This window comes from Carex rostrata, chromosome 25, assembly GCF_964058835.1.
Source record: "Carex rostrata chromosome 25, lpCarRost1.2, whole genome shotgun sequence".
NCBI classification, from domain to species: Eukaryota; Viridiplantae; Streptophyta; class Magnoliopsida; order Poales; family Cyperaceae; genus Carex; species Carex rostrata.
The window spans coordinates 5,488,956-5,505,976 of NC_135942.1; the positions used below are offsets into that span (position 1 = coordinate 5,488,956).

The window sequence follows — 17,021 nt, forward strand, 5'->3', positions numbered from 1 at the left end:
TGAGTGCAATTGTTTTGAAATTAACTTTAAATTAATTTAAATTATTTCTATTATAATTTCAGTCTCATTTATTTGCTCATTTAATTCATGAAGGCACAACAAAGGAAATGAGAATCTTAAAGATAATGATATAAATATTATAATTAAGAATTTTGTCTATATGATGGTAAAAATAAATGGCGTTTCTACATAATTATATACTGGAAATTTACTATGATATTTTCTATTATGGATTTAAAGAGTATATCAGTCACTTCCTTATTTTGTAAATTTAACAATAATGTTAATAGCAGTAATTTAAAAAATATATGAATTAAATGCTTATTTAAATTATTTTGCTCTCTATTAAATCAAACAATGGTTTTATTTTTATTTCTGATCCGAAAATGATGTTATTTAATGGGCATCAAACCAAATTTGATTCGATATTAAATCAAGACCGTTCAATATACATAAAATTCGTGCTAAAAATTAAAATTATAAATCCGATTTTTTTTAGTTAGCATCTCAGATAATTGTAATTTAATGATTACCACCCTTCAAGTCATACTTAAAAACCTACTACTCACGCGGATTCAATCGGTGTATCAAATTGGATTGGTGCGCAGACTAGGGACGCGCACCAATTCGGTGCGTCAACTGAATATGCGCACAAAGTTTTTTTTTTGTTTTTTTGTTTGTAATAAATCCAGTACAAATGAATTGTGAACCTCAGTAATGGTGCACATCATATCTGTCAAATAAATGATATATAATTTGGTGTGAACACATACACCTCAGTAATTGTAACAAAAGAAAAAACCCTTATCGTGCATACTTTCAAAAAATAAATGAATTGTATTCAAATTTATTGCAAAACAGAAAAAAAAAAAAAAATTGTGCGCATACCTAGTTGGCGCACCAAATTGGTGTGCATCCTTAGTCTGTGCACCATTTTAATTTGGTGTGCCAACTAAATATACGTGAGTGGTATAATTTTTAATATGACTGATTGGGTGGTAATCATTTAATTCCAATTTTATGAGGTGCTAATTAAAAAAATTTTGGATTATAAATCGTTCCGTAAATTTAAACGGACGTGTAAATCTTGACGCGGATCGTACAATTCAGACTGACCCGGATTCTTTTTTCTATTAATATTCGTGCAAAGGGCCTAACTGGGCTTTCGGGCCTGAATAGATCCAATTGTACCAGATTTTTGTTTTAGTTTTTATATGGGCCGTAAGAACAAGGCCAGCTGCATCCACTATATCACATTAATGGACGGTCCAGAGATATTGGTAATTAAGCAAAAAGCAAACAACACGTTAATCACAATTATTCTATCAATGCATATGAAGCAACCATGTCTTAACAAATAACAATGCATAGCTGGTTTTATCAGCGCTACAATCGCCCCTCTAATATGTGATTAGGCCACTAATTCCATTATCCTTGTCTACGTACTCGCTTACATGGTACCTTTTCCCTGCACATCAATATCATTCCTTCTGATTTTTTTAATAGAAGCACAATCTGCTCTGCTCGGATAGGATCCGGATATCATATTAAAATCATTGTTGTAATATGACAAAAAAATAATAAAATAATTCTTAAAAGAGGAGAGTTCCAGGACTCGATGTCTTTTATGCTTCATCATGTTTCATACTTTATATTTTCGTTTTCAAAGTCTAAACTGTTGATCCAAATCGCTTAACATGATATCCATACTAAAATATGCTTGACGATGGAATTTTATAATTTTTAGATATTTTTACTATTTTTTTAAGATAGGTACAAAATCACTGTTTTTTTTACCGTTAAAAAACAATGATTTTGTACCCATCTTAAAAAATATTAAAAAAAATTCTAAAAATTCTAAAATTTCATCCCAAGCATATTTTAGTATGGATATTATGTCGAACAGTCTAAATCAACAATTTGAACTTTGAAAATGAAGATATAAAATATGAGATATGATAAAGTATGAAAAACATAAGGTATTAAAACTCTCATCTTTTTAAAAATTATTTCACACTTAAATTGTTAAACAAGGTGTAAACTATTACGACTGAGATGGAGTTACGATGGTTAGACAAACTTTTTAAGTGGATTAACATATTTCACACTTATTATGTTTATAGGGCTCACTATCATAGTAAAAAATTGGGTAAATTTCGCTGTAGGTCACTAAACTTTGTTATTTGTCACAAATTGGTCACTCAAGTTTGATTTGTCCATTTTGAGTCACTCAACTTTGTTATTTGTTCCAATCAAGTCCCTCTATATTTTTCCATCCAAAATTTTAACGGAATATACTAATTCCATTAGTATTTTGGATGGAATATGCTCATTCCGTTAATATTTTGGATGGAATTAGTATATTCCGTTAATTTTTTGGCGGAATAGAAATATTCCGTTAAAATTTTGGATGAAAAAATATAGAGGGACTTGATTGTTACAAATAACAAAGTTGAGTGACTCAAAAGAGAAATTAAACTTGAGTGACCAATTCGTGACAAATAACAAAGTTTAGTGACCTACAGCGAAATTTACCCTAAAAAATTATTTTACAATTTCTCTATCATCTAAACAAATTAATTTAAATCATAACTTAAACCGCCAAAACAGATGTACAATAGAAAATATAAATTAGAGTAGGCAACTTAATCTTCCTCAAATATTTCAATAGCAACCAAACATCCTTTATATTTTTTCTTACACTTCTCGTATTTAACCATACAATACACTCTTATTTCGCCATACAAATAACACAATCCTCGTTTAGTTTTCACCCTGATATTTTATAAACTTAAATACACTTAATATTTGACTCACACAATTATCAAAGTGCAAGCTTTGCATAACCCAAGATGATCCTAAATAATTAATCCATCTAGAAAAATTGGCAATATACTTTGACAGTTTGACTAATTAATTTAATATGCAACAGGAATAATTGGCAATTTAGGAATTTTAATCTACTAAGCGGACAAAAATAAATTTGCATATCAGTTGCAATTGACTCAATAATTATACAACTTAATAAATCATCCTAGAAGAAAAAAATACTTAATGAACAACCAAGGGGAAACATTCCTTATGAGTTTATCAATTCATTTCATTGATTCCTGCTGCTTGATAATGTTCATAACATAACATGCCCATGTCTCGCAATGCTAAATACATAAGAAAAAATTATTAAAAAAGGATCAATCGAAAACTCCAGAGGCTTTCACACAAGATAAAACCGAAAGACATCAAGCCGGGTCTTTTATGGAGCCAATTCCAATTGACACCTTTCTTATTTCTTTTCTGTATTACCATATCAATGCAATAGAAATTCAATGCTTATTTCCAAAGCGCCACCATCTTTTCTTTTTCTTTGTTTCTGATGCTGGTAGATCTGCAAACATTGCAAAGCAATATAAAACATTGTATTGGCTAATTTTCCAAGCATCGCAATAGAAGATGATAACCTACATACTGTATGTCACAGAAATATTATATATTTAACCAAAAATATTAAGCACAATGTTTTCAGCTCAGCTCATGTATCAAATGAAACCACCTACAGCTTTTGCTATAGAACCCAAAGACACAATTATGCACCAGTGTTTGGAACTTCTCCCACGTACATAGAGATAGTGATTAAAAATGTCTCATACTTTGTTTATTATCCATTTTTCTTATAATAGTAATGGCTTCAGAGTTTAATGATGCAAAGGTGCAAGGTACTTGGAAAAGTATTCTTCATTCTAAATATGGTGCTACTGGATTTACCGGGAGACTTTCTTCTTTCAGGAATGATATAATGAAGGATGTTATTAATTTAATATTAAATAAAATTGTTCAAAGTGTAAAACAAACATTGTTTTGGCATGATAGATGGACAGGATATTTGTTAGGAAATTAGTAGATATCTATTTAGAAGAATGGAATAGTTTAGTTTTTCAGTTTCAATCTTTTACTATTTCATCAATTAGTGATGATTTGATTTCTTGGAGATAGATAACATCTGGTATTTTTACAGCTAAATCCTTCCATTAATAGTTGGAATCTGGGGGTATTCCAAATATAGAATTTGAAAGTACCTGGAAGTCTAGAATTCCACTGAAGATTAAGATTTTTTTTGTAGTTAGCAAGGACTAGAATGTTGACTGAAGATAATCTTCTAAAGAGGATGAGTATGAGATCCTAGTTGTCTTTTATGCTCCCAATTTGAATAAGTGGATCGTCCTTTTAGTAGTTGTTCTACTGCTTGGACTTTATGTTATTGGATTGCATTATATAATGGGTTTAATTTTAATTGTACTTCAGTGCATGATCTGTGGTGTTTAGATGCCCAAGTGCCTCTTAAAGATAAGCTGCTTTTAGAATTAATCAGCGGTGTTGTACTGTGGGTATTATGGTTTGAAAGAAATAATATTGGATTAGAAACACCACAAAAGCATCTTTTTGGTGCAAAAGCAGAGGGGAAGATTCTTTTTTAAAACTTTCCCTTATTTTATCTCTTGATGTGAAAGAATTACCAATTAAGGTACAAGCGAGTTTCGAGGAGATGGGCAGATGGCAGTGCTACCAGTGCATGGGTGGGTGTGGACCAGATTTGGATAGGTCAAGCTTGGCAGAAGTGTCATGTCTTTTCTATAAATGATATCTTTTGCATAGAAACTTTGTTGCAAATCTTTTGGTGTAATATTTTGAATACTGTTTATTTTTAGGTTGTTTGTTTTAGGATTTAATTACTAGTCTCTCTTTTGTATCGTGTTTGTAATTGAGTACCGGCTGTTTAGTACTTACTTTGATTTCTTTAATGAAATCGGTAGGTATAACTGAGTAGCCGACTTTTATCAAAAAAAAAAAAAAAAGTAATGGCTTCAAAGAATAACTGATGTCTTAAAATGCTAACCTTCTTCTTCAGGGTATATAGAGTTGTAATGCACCTCTGCCCAGAAGCTCAAGAAAATAACTGACAAAATATGTTTTCTAATTAGGTCCATGAATATAATAAATTAAAAATCAAGGTTTAATGAGCATTTATTCAACTTTACATGCTAAGTATGTACCATTGACCAGTGATTGCCACAATACTCAGCACCTGACATAACCAGTATTAATGTACTGATACCACAGACACTCACCATGTAGGAGTCCCCATCTGCTATAATTTGGATCACAGTTGCCCAACAAAAATAAAAGAGGCCCAGATTTCACCTAATTTTTTTTTTTTGGGATTAATCTTTAATCAGATCTTAATGGTCTCATTTTGATAGGACGGCTCACATGCAATACTGGCAGCAAGCAGCTATTATTTTCATGGTAGCGGATGTGGAGTGCTCCCCTCATGTAACAGTACTCGTTGCATTGACAAATCCAAGTAATTTACTAATTTTTTTTTCTATATTATCTTAAATTTGCTCTACAAGTAACAAACCTCTTTTAGATTTTTGAACATTTGGCAGAATCTCGATATAACATGTATCCTTGAACGAAGTTATCACAAATATTTTCACCCCATACTGCAAGAAGAGAAAAAAAATCCTTATCAGCTAAATGTATGGGGTGAAAATTGATTAGCTATTCACATGTAAATCTATCACAACTATTCATTATCTGTATGCCTCTAAAGGTAGAAATATTCCATATGCATGTGAATAAAGTGTGACTAGACTGAAAATAAAGGACAGATAGTTTGGTTGTTTTATGAAAAAGAAAGAGGTACACCGCAACCCTATCTGGCCCCTTTCTTTTTCATAAAACAACCAAACTATCCCTCCTTTCTTTTCAGTCTAGTCACACCTTGTTCAAAAGTATATGAAATATTTCTACATATAAAGCAACATACAGGTAGTGTAGTTGTTGATATTTTTGTAGATTACCTTCAGGTTTTAAATGGAGGTGTACAAGAACCAAAACTCCATGACAAAAGGACTATTCAAAATTTATGAACAAAAAAAGTATATGTACCAGTAGTTGCTGCATTGATAGAAAAAAATAAATTACGGAAGTAATTGCTTTAAAATGAGTACCGAGTCTGCTGCAGCTTGCAATGTTACATGGTCACCCCATTCTCCAGTCCTTCAAAAATGCAAACAAAGATAAAATATACAATGGAAAATGAAAATTTAAGAGATAATCACTGGACAAAATAGGTGCATACTTTGAGAGCTTTTTCAGATAATCACCGTATTCCATTGGAACATACCCCTCGTATATATCACGAGTAGACTCAAGCTAAGAAGTAACAAAAAAAAATATGAGTTAAAAATCAGAACATAATTATAATTAAAAAAATAGATAAATTGTAAAGCATGAACAAAGCCTGACCTGGTTAATGACCTGTTGCCTTACAAATTTGTGATGCTCTGGGCTACGGTAGAATTGATCAGACAATGCTCTAAACTGAAAGAGTTTCAAATAAGCCGCAAAGATAAGAAATAAAAATAAATTAATGATAGAAGAACTTTATATAAATCTACAAATTTAGACTAACCTGACAGTTTCCATCTCCCTCAACCTTCAGTTCAACCAGATCATACAGCCTCAATCTACAAAATGATTTAAATCGCACCAGATATAATTAAAACGTGCACAACTTGTTTCTGCAAATTGGAAAGAAAAGTGATACATGATTGAGGTTTAGTATACCGATCAATGAGCCTTTGATGGTCTGAAATGGCTTCATCAATCGAAGGAATTTCTCCATTAATTTTTGGCACATGCTGCAGCAAAATTATAGTTGAAGAAGATATATGACAAATACTGGACCTGTTCTCAAGTCTTTTTAAAGAGAAATTTGCAAAAAGTTCATGCCTTATCCGTAACATACACAAATTAAAGGATTCATTGTTGGATAAATTGAAATGAAGAAATATGGTCTGAACGTGACTAAGCTGTGAAAAATGTCCTTCATCAATTAAAGGATATGATATAATGTACTGACAAATCAACCCACAAATGTAATGATAAACAGCATTCAGATTTGATCTGTGATTTCATATAATTTCTGAGAATAAAGAATTTCAAATTATCATTTATTTGTACTCCAAAATATTGCAGCAAAAGTTCTATATAGAAGCTCAACAACTTTAATAAGAATGAATATTATCAAGAGCTCTGAGTAGTAAATATCTAATGTGCAATATTACCCTGACAAAATTAACTAAATGTATGATTTTTTTTGCATTTTTTCTTCAACCATGAGCAGCAGTCCTTTGAAATCTCGTTATGTAGGGACATTTTGTGATTCTTGAAAATGCAGTGTTTACTTTGTAAATTTGCATACTTGAAATTCAACATTTCACATTTTAATAAGATTGCTTACAGGGATGGGGACCATCTGATTTAACCTTTTCCCAACCTCACCATCTATCTCAGAGCAATCATCTAGCAGCTCCAATGGCCACTCTTCTTCACATAACGCCTCTCTAGGGCTTGAACACGAACTGGATGGCTCCATTTCGTCTGCCTCCTCTGTTTCTTCTTCACACCCATCATAAACTGCACAAATTTAAAATAAGTCAATTACAACATTGAAGAAATTTTCAAGATGAGTAAATGTATCTTCCAATATATTATAATTGTTACTGTGATTGTAGTTTCTTATAGATAGGCCAAGCCAATCATGCTCCACATTTGACATGCCAAGTTGTGCCTCTGCCAGTTGTGGAGGCCCAGGTACTTCTGCATTCAAATGGTTTACACATAAAGAAATGACTAAAACCACCTAATAAGTCCACACAAATGCAAAACTAACCAAGAATCACTTTTCTATATATACTTAGTTGGATGACCCAATCCCATTTTACATGTTGTAACATCGTCTTGAACCAGATTAGCATTTCAACATATAATTTACTATTTTTTTTTAAAGTCAACCTTTTCATCTGCATTTATTATTATGCCTCATTTAAATTGTAATTTCTTTGACAACCCATGATCTTTTATCTGTGCCCTTACGTTAATAAGTAGTTAAAGTTACCACAAATTTGCTTCAAGATATTTTTGGTTCTACAGGGAACTAATCCAAAAAATTAGTGTGCCAGCGCAGAGCTGATAGCCATCAAACTCAATCCAACTGATGAAATATCCTTATTTGGATGTTCATGAAGATTTACCTTCTCCATGATAATATCCATTACAAAATGTCGCATCATTATGGATGTGGCCTCCACAATAGCCAGCGTTTTGAAATGGGTCATTAAACGGATTAATACTCCAATGGAGAACATCATCTTCTTGCCCGTACATAATAATCAAGTATGACTCTAGCTTTAGAGCTAACCCTGTTAGAGGTAAACCAAACTTAATCTTTGAATAGTATAGTAGGATACAACTAACAGAACGTGCTACAAAGTACTGAGAGTATAATATACTAGAAAATTACCGACTCTATCAGCTCAGTCCAACTAGTTTGCTAATTTGTCGCAGCCAGAGATTCTGAAATTGTATCTCGCTAATCCTCAACCATAAACTCCTTTCCTTCCATTAGTAATATGGCACATAGTAGGTGAGTGAATGAGCATATAAAATACTAAATAGCAGCCAAATCTATCAGCTTTAAGCTTTCAGAGCAATTAATTGGTCAACAAAGGGCATGGCTGCTATTTCAAAATAAGGTACCGCAACAAATTGGAGCAGCAAATATACAATCAGAACTTGGGTAGACTTTATTTTCCATTCCTTTTCTAATATGGATTATGGGCATTAGAAATTCAAAAGCCCGCAAAATACCTTCAATTTCCATGGAATTTCACAGGAGGGGAAATCTCCCACCAAATTTTGCCGAACAAACTCATTTCTCATATCATTTAATGTCCCGATCAAGAGAATTAGAAAAACAGGATTCCATCTCGTGTTTGGTAGGTTTGGTAGGGTGTGATTTCATTCCGATCAAGTAACAAAGAAGCAACGAATACTAACTTGCATTTGTATTTAGATTATCAAAAATTAAACCAGCAGATAAATAAAAACACAAAATTCTTTATGAATGCACGGAGACGGAGCGAGAGGGTGTCTCTCTCTCTCCCTATTCCACTATTCGTGAAGTACCTTACTTAAACTTAGAACCTTCCATTATAGCAAGCAATGGCAGATTGGCAGCCACGATCCAATTATTAGTCGATTTTCCAAACCCAATCGATGAAGAGCGTTTGGGGGAAGAAGAAGCTTGAATGGGAAGAGACTCACCTTACTGATTCGAGCTTCTAGTTCTAGTTTGAGTGTGTGTGTTAGTTTGGGAGAGACTGATTCTTTCAGATTTGATTTGATTTACGGAGTCGATTGATTCTTGAAAAGGGAAAGCCGCAAAGAGGGATGTGATTGGTTGAGTGAGAATCGGAGACAGCGGGAAGGATCTGTGAATGTTTCGTTAATCAAAGGAGATGGAGATTGGAGAGAGATGGATGGGTCATGGGTCGGTCTCTGCTGGGATCCGACTGCTAATAAATAGGCTGCTGCTGCTCACTGCTCAGCAAAAAAAATGTGTTTTTGTTGCGTCGTGCATTTAAAGGGAAGTGTTTGAAAGACTAACTGATTAGATTAGATTAGATTAGATTAGATGGATTACTTGAAAACCATAGATCACAAATCACAGCTACTGTATGAAACTATGAATATTAAGATGGGTACTATGCACAACCATAGTGACAAATAAATTATTCGGATTCGGTTCCACGAGGTCAAGAATTCGGATATAATTCAGGAATGATTCAGAATTATTCGGATCAAAAACCTCAGTCTTGTAAGAAAGTAAAAACAAAAAAAAATGGTCTGAGAAAAATTTGGGAAAAATTTGTAAAATTCGCGAATTATTCGGGTTTAATTCGGTCAAAGTTCGGTCAACTGAATAATTCGGTGTTCGGTTCAGCATCACTATTCGAGTTTAATTCACAAAACTTGTGACTATGTGCACGATTGTTGGTCTATATTATAAATTAATATTTTTTTTCATAGTTCATTAAAAACTTTTTACCGTCTTTTTATATACATATTTCTTTGTACTTATTTTGAAGTAAATTACTTCTTCTATTATTTATTTATTATAATATTATTTTTACTTACTAATGTATTTTTTTCAATAATTATGTTTATATATGAAATTAAGTTTTTATAGTGAATAAAGTTTAGTGATTTATGTTAGGATGTTTTATTTCTTGCAAATAATATGTATTAGCATCTATAAAAAGCTTATTTTACAAAAAGAAATTCAATAAATAAAGTTCTTACTCACACGTTTAAAATGCATATATGTTATTAAAAAGTAAGCATAGTTTTATATTATAATAATAGAAACAAAAAGAAGTTATATATTCTTTGTCTTTTATAGCTCATGATCTAGTTCTAATTTTTAATTATATCTTATATATAGTGGGGAGATATTGAAATGGATGAATATTATATAATCTGAGTAAAGAAATTGATGTTAGATAATTATCACTTTTACAAATTCTCCATTATTGTCGGAAGTTTTTAGTTTTCTTACTTCTCGATGGTTTGAAGCATGTGATTTTTATGGTATGATCTAAACGTATGTGCATTGCGAATTTAATATCAAGAGACATTGAATAAGTTTTTTTTTTTTTTTTTTTTTAAGTTAGTGGATTTAAATGCATATTAACAATTTCATTGATAAAAAAACGAACTTACAACAGATCAAATGATCATCCTTCCTAGATCTAAACTCATTTATTCACATGAAATCACATAAATTATTCTAATCAACTAATCATATTTATCTACTCTAAAAAACATCATATTGTCTCTTTCTCCATCTCTATCTACAACCAGATTTGTTGCGCTCTGATCAAGATAGGGGTAAAGGCTCTACACTTCGAGCTCCGACGATACCGCACTCTTGGCTCCGATCGACGCCACTCGACTCGGCTCCCTTCCCTCTTTCTCATTCTCTTCTCTGCTTAAAGAGGTAGAGATGAGAGGGATGGATATCGCTATGTTGAAGAAGAAAACTAAAAATGAAACGAGTAGAATGAAAAGATATGAGGAAGAAAAAAGCAACGACGGTTAGAATTTTTTCTCTCTAGAAAGCTCTAACATTGAATAAGTCTTCAATAAAAACAAATTTTTAGACAAGTTTTGCATATGTAGTGAGAGAAAAAGGCTAGAGTGTTAACGCAAATATTATTCTTTTTTTTTTATATAAAGGACTATAGTCTATAGGTTATTAGTTATTACTAAGTTCAAAGTTAATATTACATAGTAGCTATTGTACTGGTAAAAACATGTATATACATTAAAACAGAGAAAACGGTACATACTCAGAACAGCGGTTCCTCACGTTGTTAAATTTGTGCCTTTTTTAAATATTACTCTATCAAATGTAACGTATTATGTGTTAAAATGTATTATATATAAAGTAAATCTATTTAATTTTCTAATAAAATATAGCAATTCTATCATTGATTTTATGCGTATTCTTAAAAATTGCAATGAGAAACTAAAAAAAAAAAAAATTATCATCAGAGGCATGAAAACATGCCCGTCTCATTAAGAAACCTTTGATAATATTACAAAAGGATCATAGAAACTAAAGGACCCACAACTAGTGTTGTAAAAAACGTTTGTTTAGATTGATTAATCGGTCAATTAGTCATTAGCGGTGACCAAACCGTTATGAATTTTTCTGACTAATTGATCAATTATTTACGATTAATCGCTTGACAGTACCATATCCGTCCGACGACTGCATACCGTTATTTACAACCCTGCCCACAACTAATCAATCAATAAATATATTATATTGCACTTGCACAGTTGCACATTCTTTAATAGCTTGGCACATTCTTTAGCAGTTTGACACTGGAGTATTTCTAAACTATTCAAATTTGCATGTTTCTGTGTCTCTACAAGTTTTAAATAATTTAAAAATTGACAATATTAACAATTGCAAAAAAAAACTAGAATAATTATTTCAATCCCCACACTCCAGTACCTCCATTATACCCCCATCTCTTAAACAGATTTTAACTTCCTATAAACTAACTTAACTAACTAATTTATTCAAAACACTAGTATAAATATTTGGAAGATAATAAATTAATACTTGCAAATTAAGATATTAATACTTGCATGTCTAACTTGCTATAACTATATGGAGGGACCACTCAAACTACATGGGGAGAAGAATCATACACATTTTTAGAGGTGAGTTTTTATTTTATTTTTTTCAATATCTTCCACATTTCTCACGTTCTATGAGGAATTTTGCGAATCTAAAATCACGGATGTATTCTACGCAATTTTATCTTTCAAATGAGATCCATGATGACGTACTTTCGGACTCGTCACACAAGTATTTATACCTCATTGTGCAAGTATTTATACCGCATCATACAAGTATTTATACCTATACTTGTAAGTATTTATCCCCAATCGTGGACCCCGCATCTCCGCATCACATTTCCCTAATCGTCCCTGCGTCAACCTTTCTCTAACAAAAATAGTTGACCACATAGGTATAAATACTTCAGTGCATAGATATAAATACTTGTAATACTTGATATTAATACTTTTAAATGTCAGCAGTGTCATATGTGAAAAATACTAGGTATAAATACTTAAATGACGAGTTATAAATACTTGTATGATGACGAACCCGAAAGTATGTCATCATGGATCTCATTTGAAAGATAAAATTGTGTAGAAGACGTTTGTGGTTTTAGATTCGCAAAATTTCTTATAGATCATGAGAAATGTAAACAAGATTGAACAAATAAAATTAGGGGTACCATGGGGGGATGAGAGTGCGGGTACTCATATCATCTCCCAAAAAACTAATAAAAAGAGATGAAGCTAACTGTAGATCAGGTAAAAATTGTCGTCTAATTGGGTTGATGTTCCTTCAATGTAACAGACTCGCACGCTACATTTTGTATGAAAATATTCGTAGAGTGAAAATTAAGAATACAACAAATACACAATGAATTGTAATTTTGAATTAATTAACAACTAAACAAAAATGCCAGTGAGAAAAAATCTCTCTTTATATGTGTTGAAATTTATTGGTGAGAATATTTTCCCAAAAGTAAAAGCAGTTTTGAGACCCCGGATTGACCAAAAAAATTATTTTTAAAAATATAAAAAATAAATTATCAGAAAAGAGATGAATTATATTAAAGAGACCAAAATAATAATTCGATCTCTTTGGGCAGATGCTGAAAGGATACAGTTTGGAAAATTAACGGTCAAAAGCATCAAACTATTGATTCAGTCACTTTAATTTCTGCAAATTTAGAGTTTATGATGAATTTCTGAGAATTTTGTTGGATCACATTGGAGGATCTTATGTGGTAGTGTATTTTAGATTTGTAGGAAACTAAAATAACCGAATCATTAGTTTGTCCCTTCTATTGCATCGAAAAAAACTAACACTATTCCTTTTATGAATTTTTTTTTTTTGTATTTTCAAAAATCATTTTTTTTTTTGCTGGATTGAGGATGAATAAAGTGAAGCAATAGAGTGGGTTTAGGGTTTATGAAATTTTTTTTTTTCAAAAATCATATTTTTTTTTATGAAAATTTGTTTTTTTTTTTTTGTATTTTCAAAAATCATATTTTTTTGCTGGATTGAGGATGAATAAAGTGAAGCAATAGAGTGGGTTTAGGGTTTATGAAAATATTTTATTTTTTTTCAAAAATCATATTTTTTTTATGAAATTTTTTTTTTTTGTATTTTCAAAAATCATATTTTTTTTTGCTGGATTGAGGATGAAGAAAGTGAAGCAATAGAGTGGGTTTAGGGTTTATGAATTTTTTTTTTTTTTTCAAAAATCATATTTTTTTTTTAATTTTCAAAAATCATATTTTTTTTTGCTGGATTGAGGATGAAGAAAGTGAAGCAATAGAGTGGGAATGTGAGATGAAATCAAATACGTTGTTCTTTTTTTTAGAAAAGTAGGAATATGTTTTTATTCATCCCAACTGTTTAAATATTTTTTAATTGTTCAGATTTGAAGATAATTTTTTTTCTCTCTTCAAAATCTGAACATATGATTAGCTAAAGAAAAATAGAATTATACTTTTCTTAAAAAAGAGCAGCAGAAAAAAAAAATAGTTAGATGTTACACAGTGTGGTACAGCCGATTTTTTTATAAATATCCCAAAAAAATATAAAATTACGAAATCTACCCACTGTCTAATTGTAATTTAAAAAATACCCAATCCGGTTAACCAATAACCGGATTTGGGAAAAAATTCCGGTTAACCATTAACCGGTTACCCATTAACCATTCAAAACAATATATCCGGTTAATGGTTAACCGGAAAGTTGTTGGTTTTTTTTTTTGTAAAAAAAAAAAACAGAAAATTAAAAAAAATCGGGTGGTACAGAGAAGAATATTTGTGTGCGTCGTGAAGAGAAAAATCAGAGTCGCCTGTTTAAAAGTTTAAAGACAAGTCATCTCTATGATTTAAAATTGCAAAAGTATAAAATGTTTAAGAAATTGAAGAAATTTGAAACCGTTTATAATTAGCTACAGTTTCCGGTAAAATATATGGTTCCTAATTCCTATACAATTATTTTAACTCATACTCATTTGTTTTTCAACAATTGTAGTTAAGAAATTTGCTTAATACAATCTTTTACTAAGTCTCTGATCGAAAAGGAGTAAACTCAAGTATAACAAGAGATAGAATCAGAATTTGTGTTGCGTATCTGATCAGAAGCGACGACAATAAGAATTCAGGAGACTTTTCTTTCTCGAAATTCTGTTAGAAAATCTCTGCCAAAACAAAGGAATTTGGCGAGAATCATATGAAACCGTGTGAAGAGACGCGAAAATCATTTTTTCTTCATGTCTGCTACGATTGACGATTTGACTGCAAATTGCCTTGTTGTTTGCTATGACGATATGAGTTACTAGTTCTTCTCCTCCGTTCTTCTTCCCATCCTCCGTCAAAAAAAATTCTTCTTATTCTCTTTCTCTTACAAATTCAAATCCTAGAAGCAAGATTTTGATAGCATTATTTGTAAATTAAAAGAAGTTTGAGTATAATTATAAAAAAAATTAGAATGAAATCGTTTTGAAAAAATAGTATAGTATAGCCGATCATCAGATTTCAATTTAAAATCATATCCATTATATTATTTTCTTTTTTTTCTATTGAATTTTTATTTATTTTGTTTCCGATCACAGCCTAAGAAGATAGAAAGCTAAAAAGAATTAACTTTTTAGATCAGCTTGATCGTTTCAAAAAATTCTACTTGTCTCGATCAGAATCCAAATCAAAACATTCTGAGATATAAATGTACGGAACTTCTTTAATATTCGTGCCAAAACCAATGAAACGGTCCGGATCTAAATTCAAAATTTTTGTTACCTCCCATGTGATATGAATTCTAATAGAAATAATAGAAGCTGTAATTGCATATAAACCCTTTATAATTTTATTCTTTACGATTTAGACCAATGAAGGACAGTCTAATGTCGCTACTCACCAACAATTTTCTCAGTTGCTTCCAGATCTAGCAGACATCCTAAATCCAATACTTCGCTGACACCCCGGACCCACTGTCAAGAACCATAAACAAATTGGGATACGGAGAATGTCCCATCTCACTTGTTTCATCTAGTAGATATTGTGCACGTATTTTGATGCGGATCAAACAATTCCAATTAAATATCACGAGTAGAACTAGGGTGCTCTTAAGCTCACCAAAGTGTTTGGTGAGCTTGACTCTAAAATTCATTAAATCGATTTCAAATGACGAATCCGAATCGTTGAAACCCGCCTACCTTACGTGTGATGCGTCTACATGTGAAATTTTTAAACATTTGAATTAGTTTAGTATAAAGTCAATCGGTCAAAATTAGAAGGTTAATAAATTAATTTTAGTTCATTCATTTTATGAACATTTTTTGACTGCTTGACTTTATACTAAATTAATTCGAATGTTTAAAAATTTCACATGTAGATGCATCACACGTAAGGTAGGCGGGTTTCAACGGTTCGGATTCGTCATTTGAAATCGATTTGATGAGTTTTAGAGTCAAGCTCACCAAACACTTTGGTGAGCTTAAGAGCACCCTAGTTCTACTCAAATATCACATCAAATTTGATCTAATGTTCATTGAATTAGTCCTTCTTCCTCCGAGTTCGCATCCTCTGCATTAACATATTATTTGAACTATGCCGGTAAAACACGGAGCCCTTTAAGATTCGTGTTAATATGTAACGAACGCATCGAATCTGAACTCAAACTACACGTTAATGCAGAGGATGCAAATGTTCCTCCCCTCCTCGTTTAATTGTCAAATGCCATACAGCAGGGGTAGAGCCAGACTTTCAAATATAGAGGTCAATTATATAAAATTTTCTTGTTGCAAATGGAGGTTATTTTACACTTATCGTAACATTTTACTATAAATTATATAGGAAATAAGTTGCAAATAAAAAAATTTGAAAAAAAAAAATGGAGATCAATTTACCCCATTCTTACGAGTGCGCATCTGCTGAAATCCTGAGAGAATTTCAGCGAGCCTGCAATCCCTCTCCTCTCTCTTCTTTCTCTCTCTTCAAAAAGTTCAGAAGAGAGAAAGAAGAGAGAAGAGAGAGATAGAGAGAGGAGAGGGGTTGCAGGCTCACTGAAATCCTCTCAGGATTTCAGCTGATATGAATTCCATTCTTACACTATATATCTGCCCTTGCTGTACAGTTGTTTTTAAACGCGATTACTACAATTATATTAATTAAATAAATTTTGTTATTAGACAAACTGAAAAAAAGTAGTTGTTTGTTGACAAAATTATTCATTTATACAATTTGTATAATTAAGTTTTGTCAACGATATATTAACAATATTTGTGTACACAACAATTAATATTACATAAATAAAGAATTGGATAGATAGATATAAAGAGAAGTTGTCAATTTAGAGGCATAATTTGTGTAGGAAAACATTAATGTTATACAATTAAGCAAAATATTGGTGGATAGTCAAAAATATAATCTATATAAGGTTGTATATTTTAAATTAGAGGGTTCCAATGTCTCGTGTCTTTCATACCTCATCATACTTCACA

The 17,021-nt window shown here is 31.4% G+C and overlaps 1 protein-coding gene across 7 annotated transcripts; it reads right to left on the reverse strand.

Annotated features, from left to right (window-relative positions):
* Positions 1-3,082: 3,082 nt before the first annotated feature.
* On the reverse strand, positions 3,083-9,366 carry LOC144576061 (OVARIAN TUMOR DOMAIN-containing deubiquitinating enzyme 12-like). Of its 7 annotated transcripts, none has more exons than XM_078326306.1 (13): positions 9,034-9,366; positions 8,369-8,458; positions 8,100-8,267; positions 7,570-7,665; positions 7,307-7,482; positions 6,631-6,704; positions 6,476-6,530; positions 6,310-6,384; positions 6,143-6,216; positions 6,012-6,060; positions 5,417-5,501; positions 4,892-4,951; positions 3,083-3,385 (listed from the first exon to the last, which is right to left on the reverse strand). In XM_078326306.1, the coding sequence occupies exons 3-13, from the start codon at positions 8,230-8,232 to the stop codon at positions 3,324-3,326; spliced, it is 939 nt and encodes a 312-aa protein (XP_078182432.1). In that variant the 5' UTR covers positions 8,233-8,267; positions 8,369-8,458; positions 9,034-9,366; the 3' UTR covers positions 3,083-3,323. The 7 variants fall into 7 exon arrangements, with proteins under 7 accessions (XP_078182432.1, XP_078182431.1, XP_078182433.1 ...); XM_078326305.1 differs by having other exon boundaries at positions 8,369-8,463; XM_078326307.1 differs by having other exon boundaries at positions 8,373-9,366.
* Positions 9,367-17,021: the final 7,655 nt, after the last annotated feature.

Coding starts and splice junctions, on each gene's coding strand:
- LOC144576061 (XM_078326306.1), bottom strand. CDS start 8,232: ATGTACGGGCAAGAAGATGATGTTCTCCATTGGAGTATTAATCCGTTT. Junction 6,705..7,306: donor ATCAGATGGTCCCCATCCCT/GTAAGCAATCTT, acceptor ATTTTGCTGCAG/CATGTGCCAAAAATTAATGG. Junction 6,531..6,630: donor CATCAAAGGCTCATTGATCG/GTATACTAAACC, acceptor ATCATTTTGTAG/ATTGAGGCTGTATGATCTGG.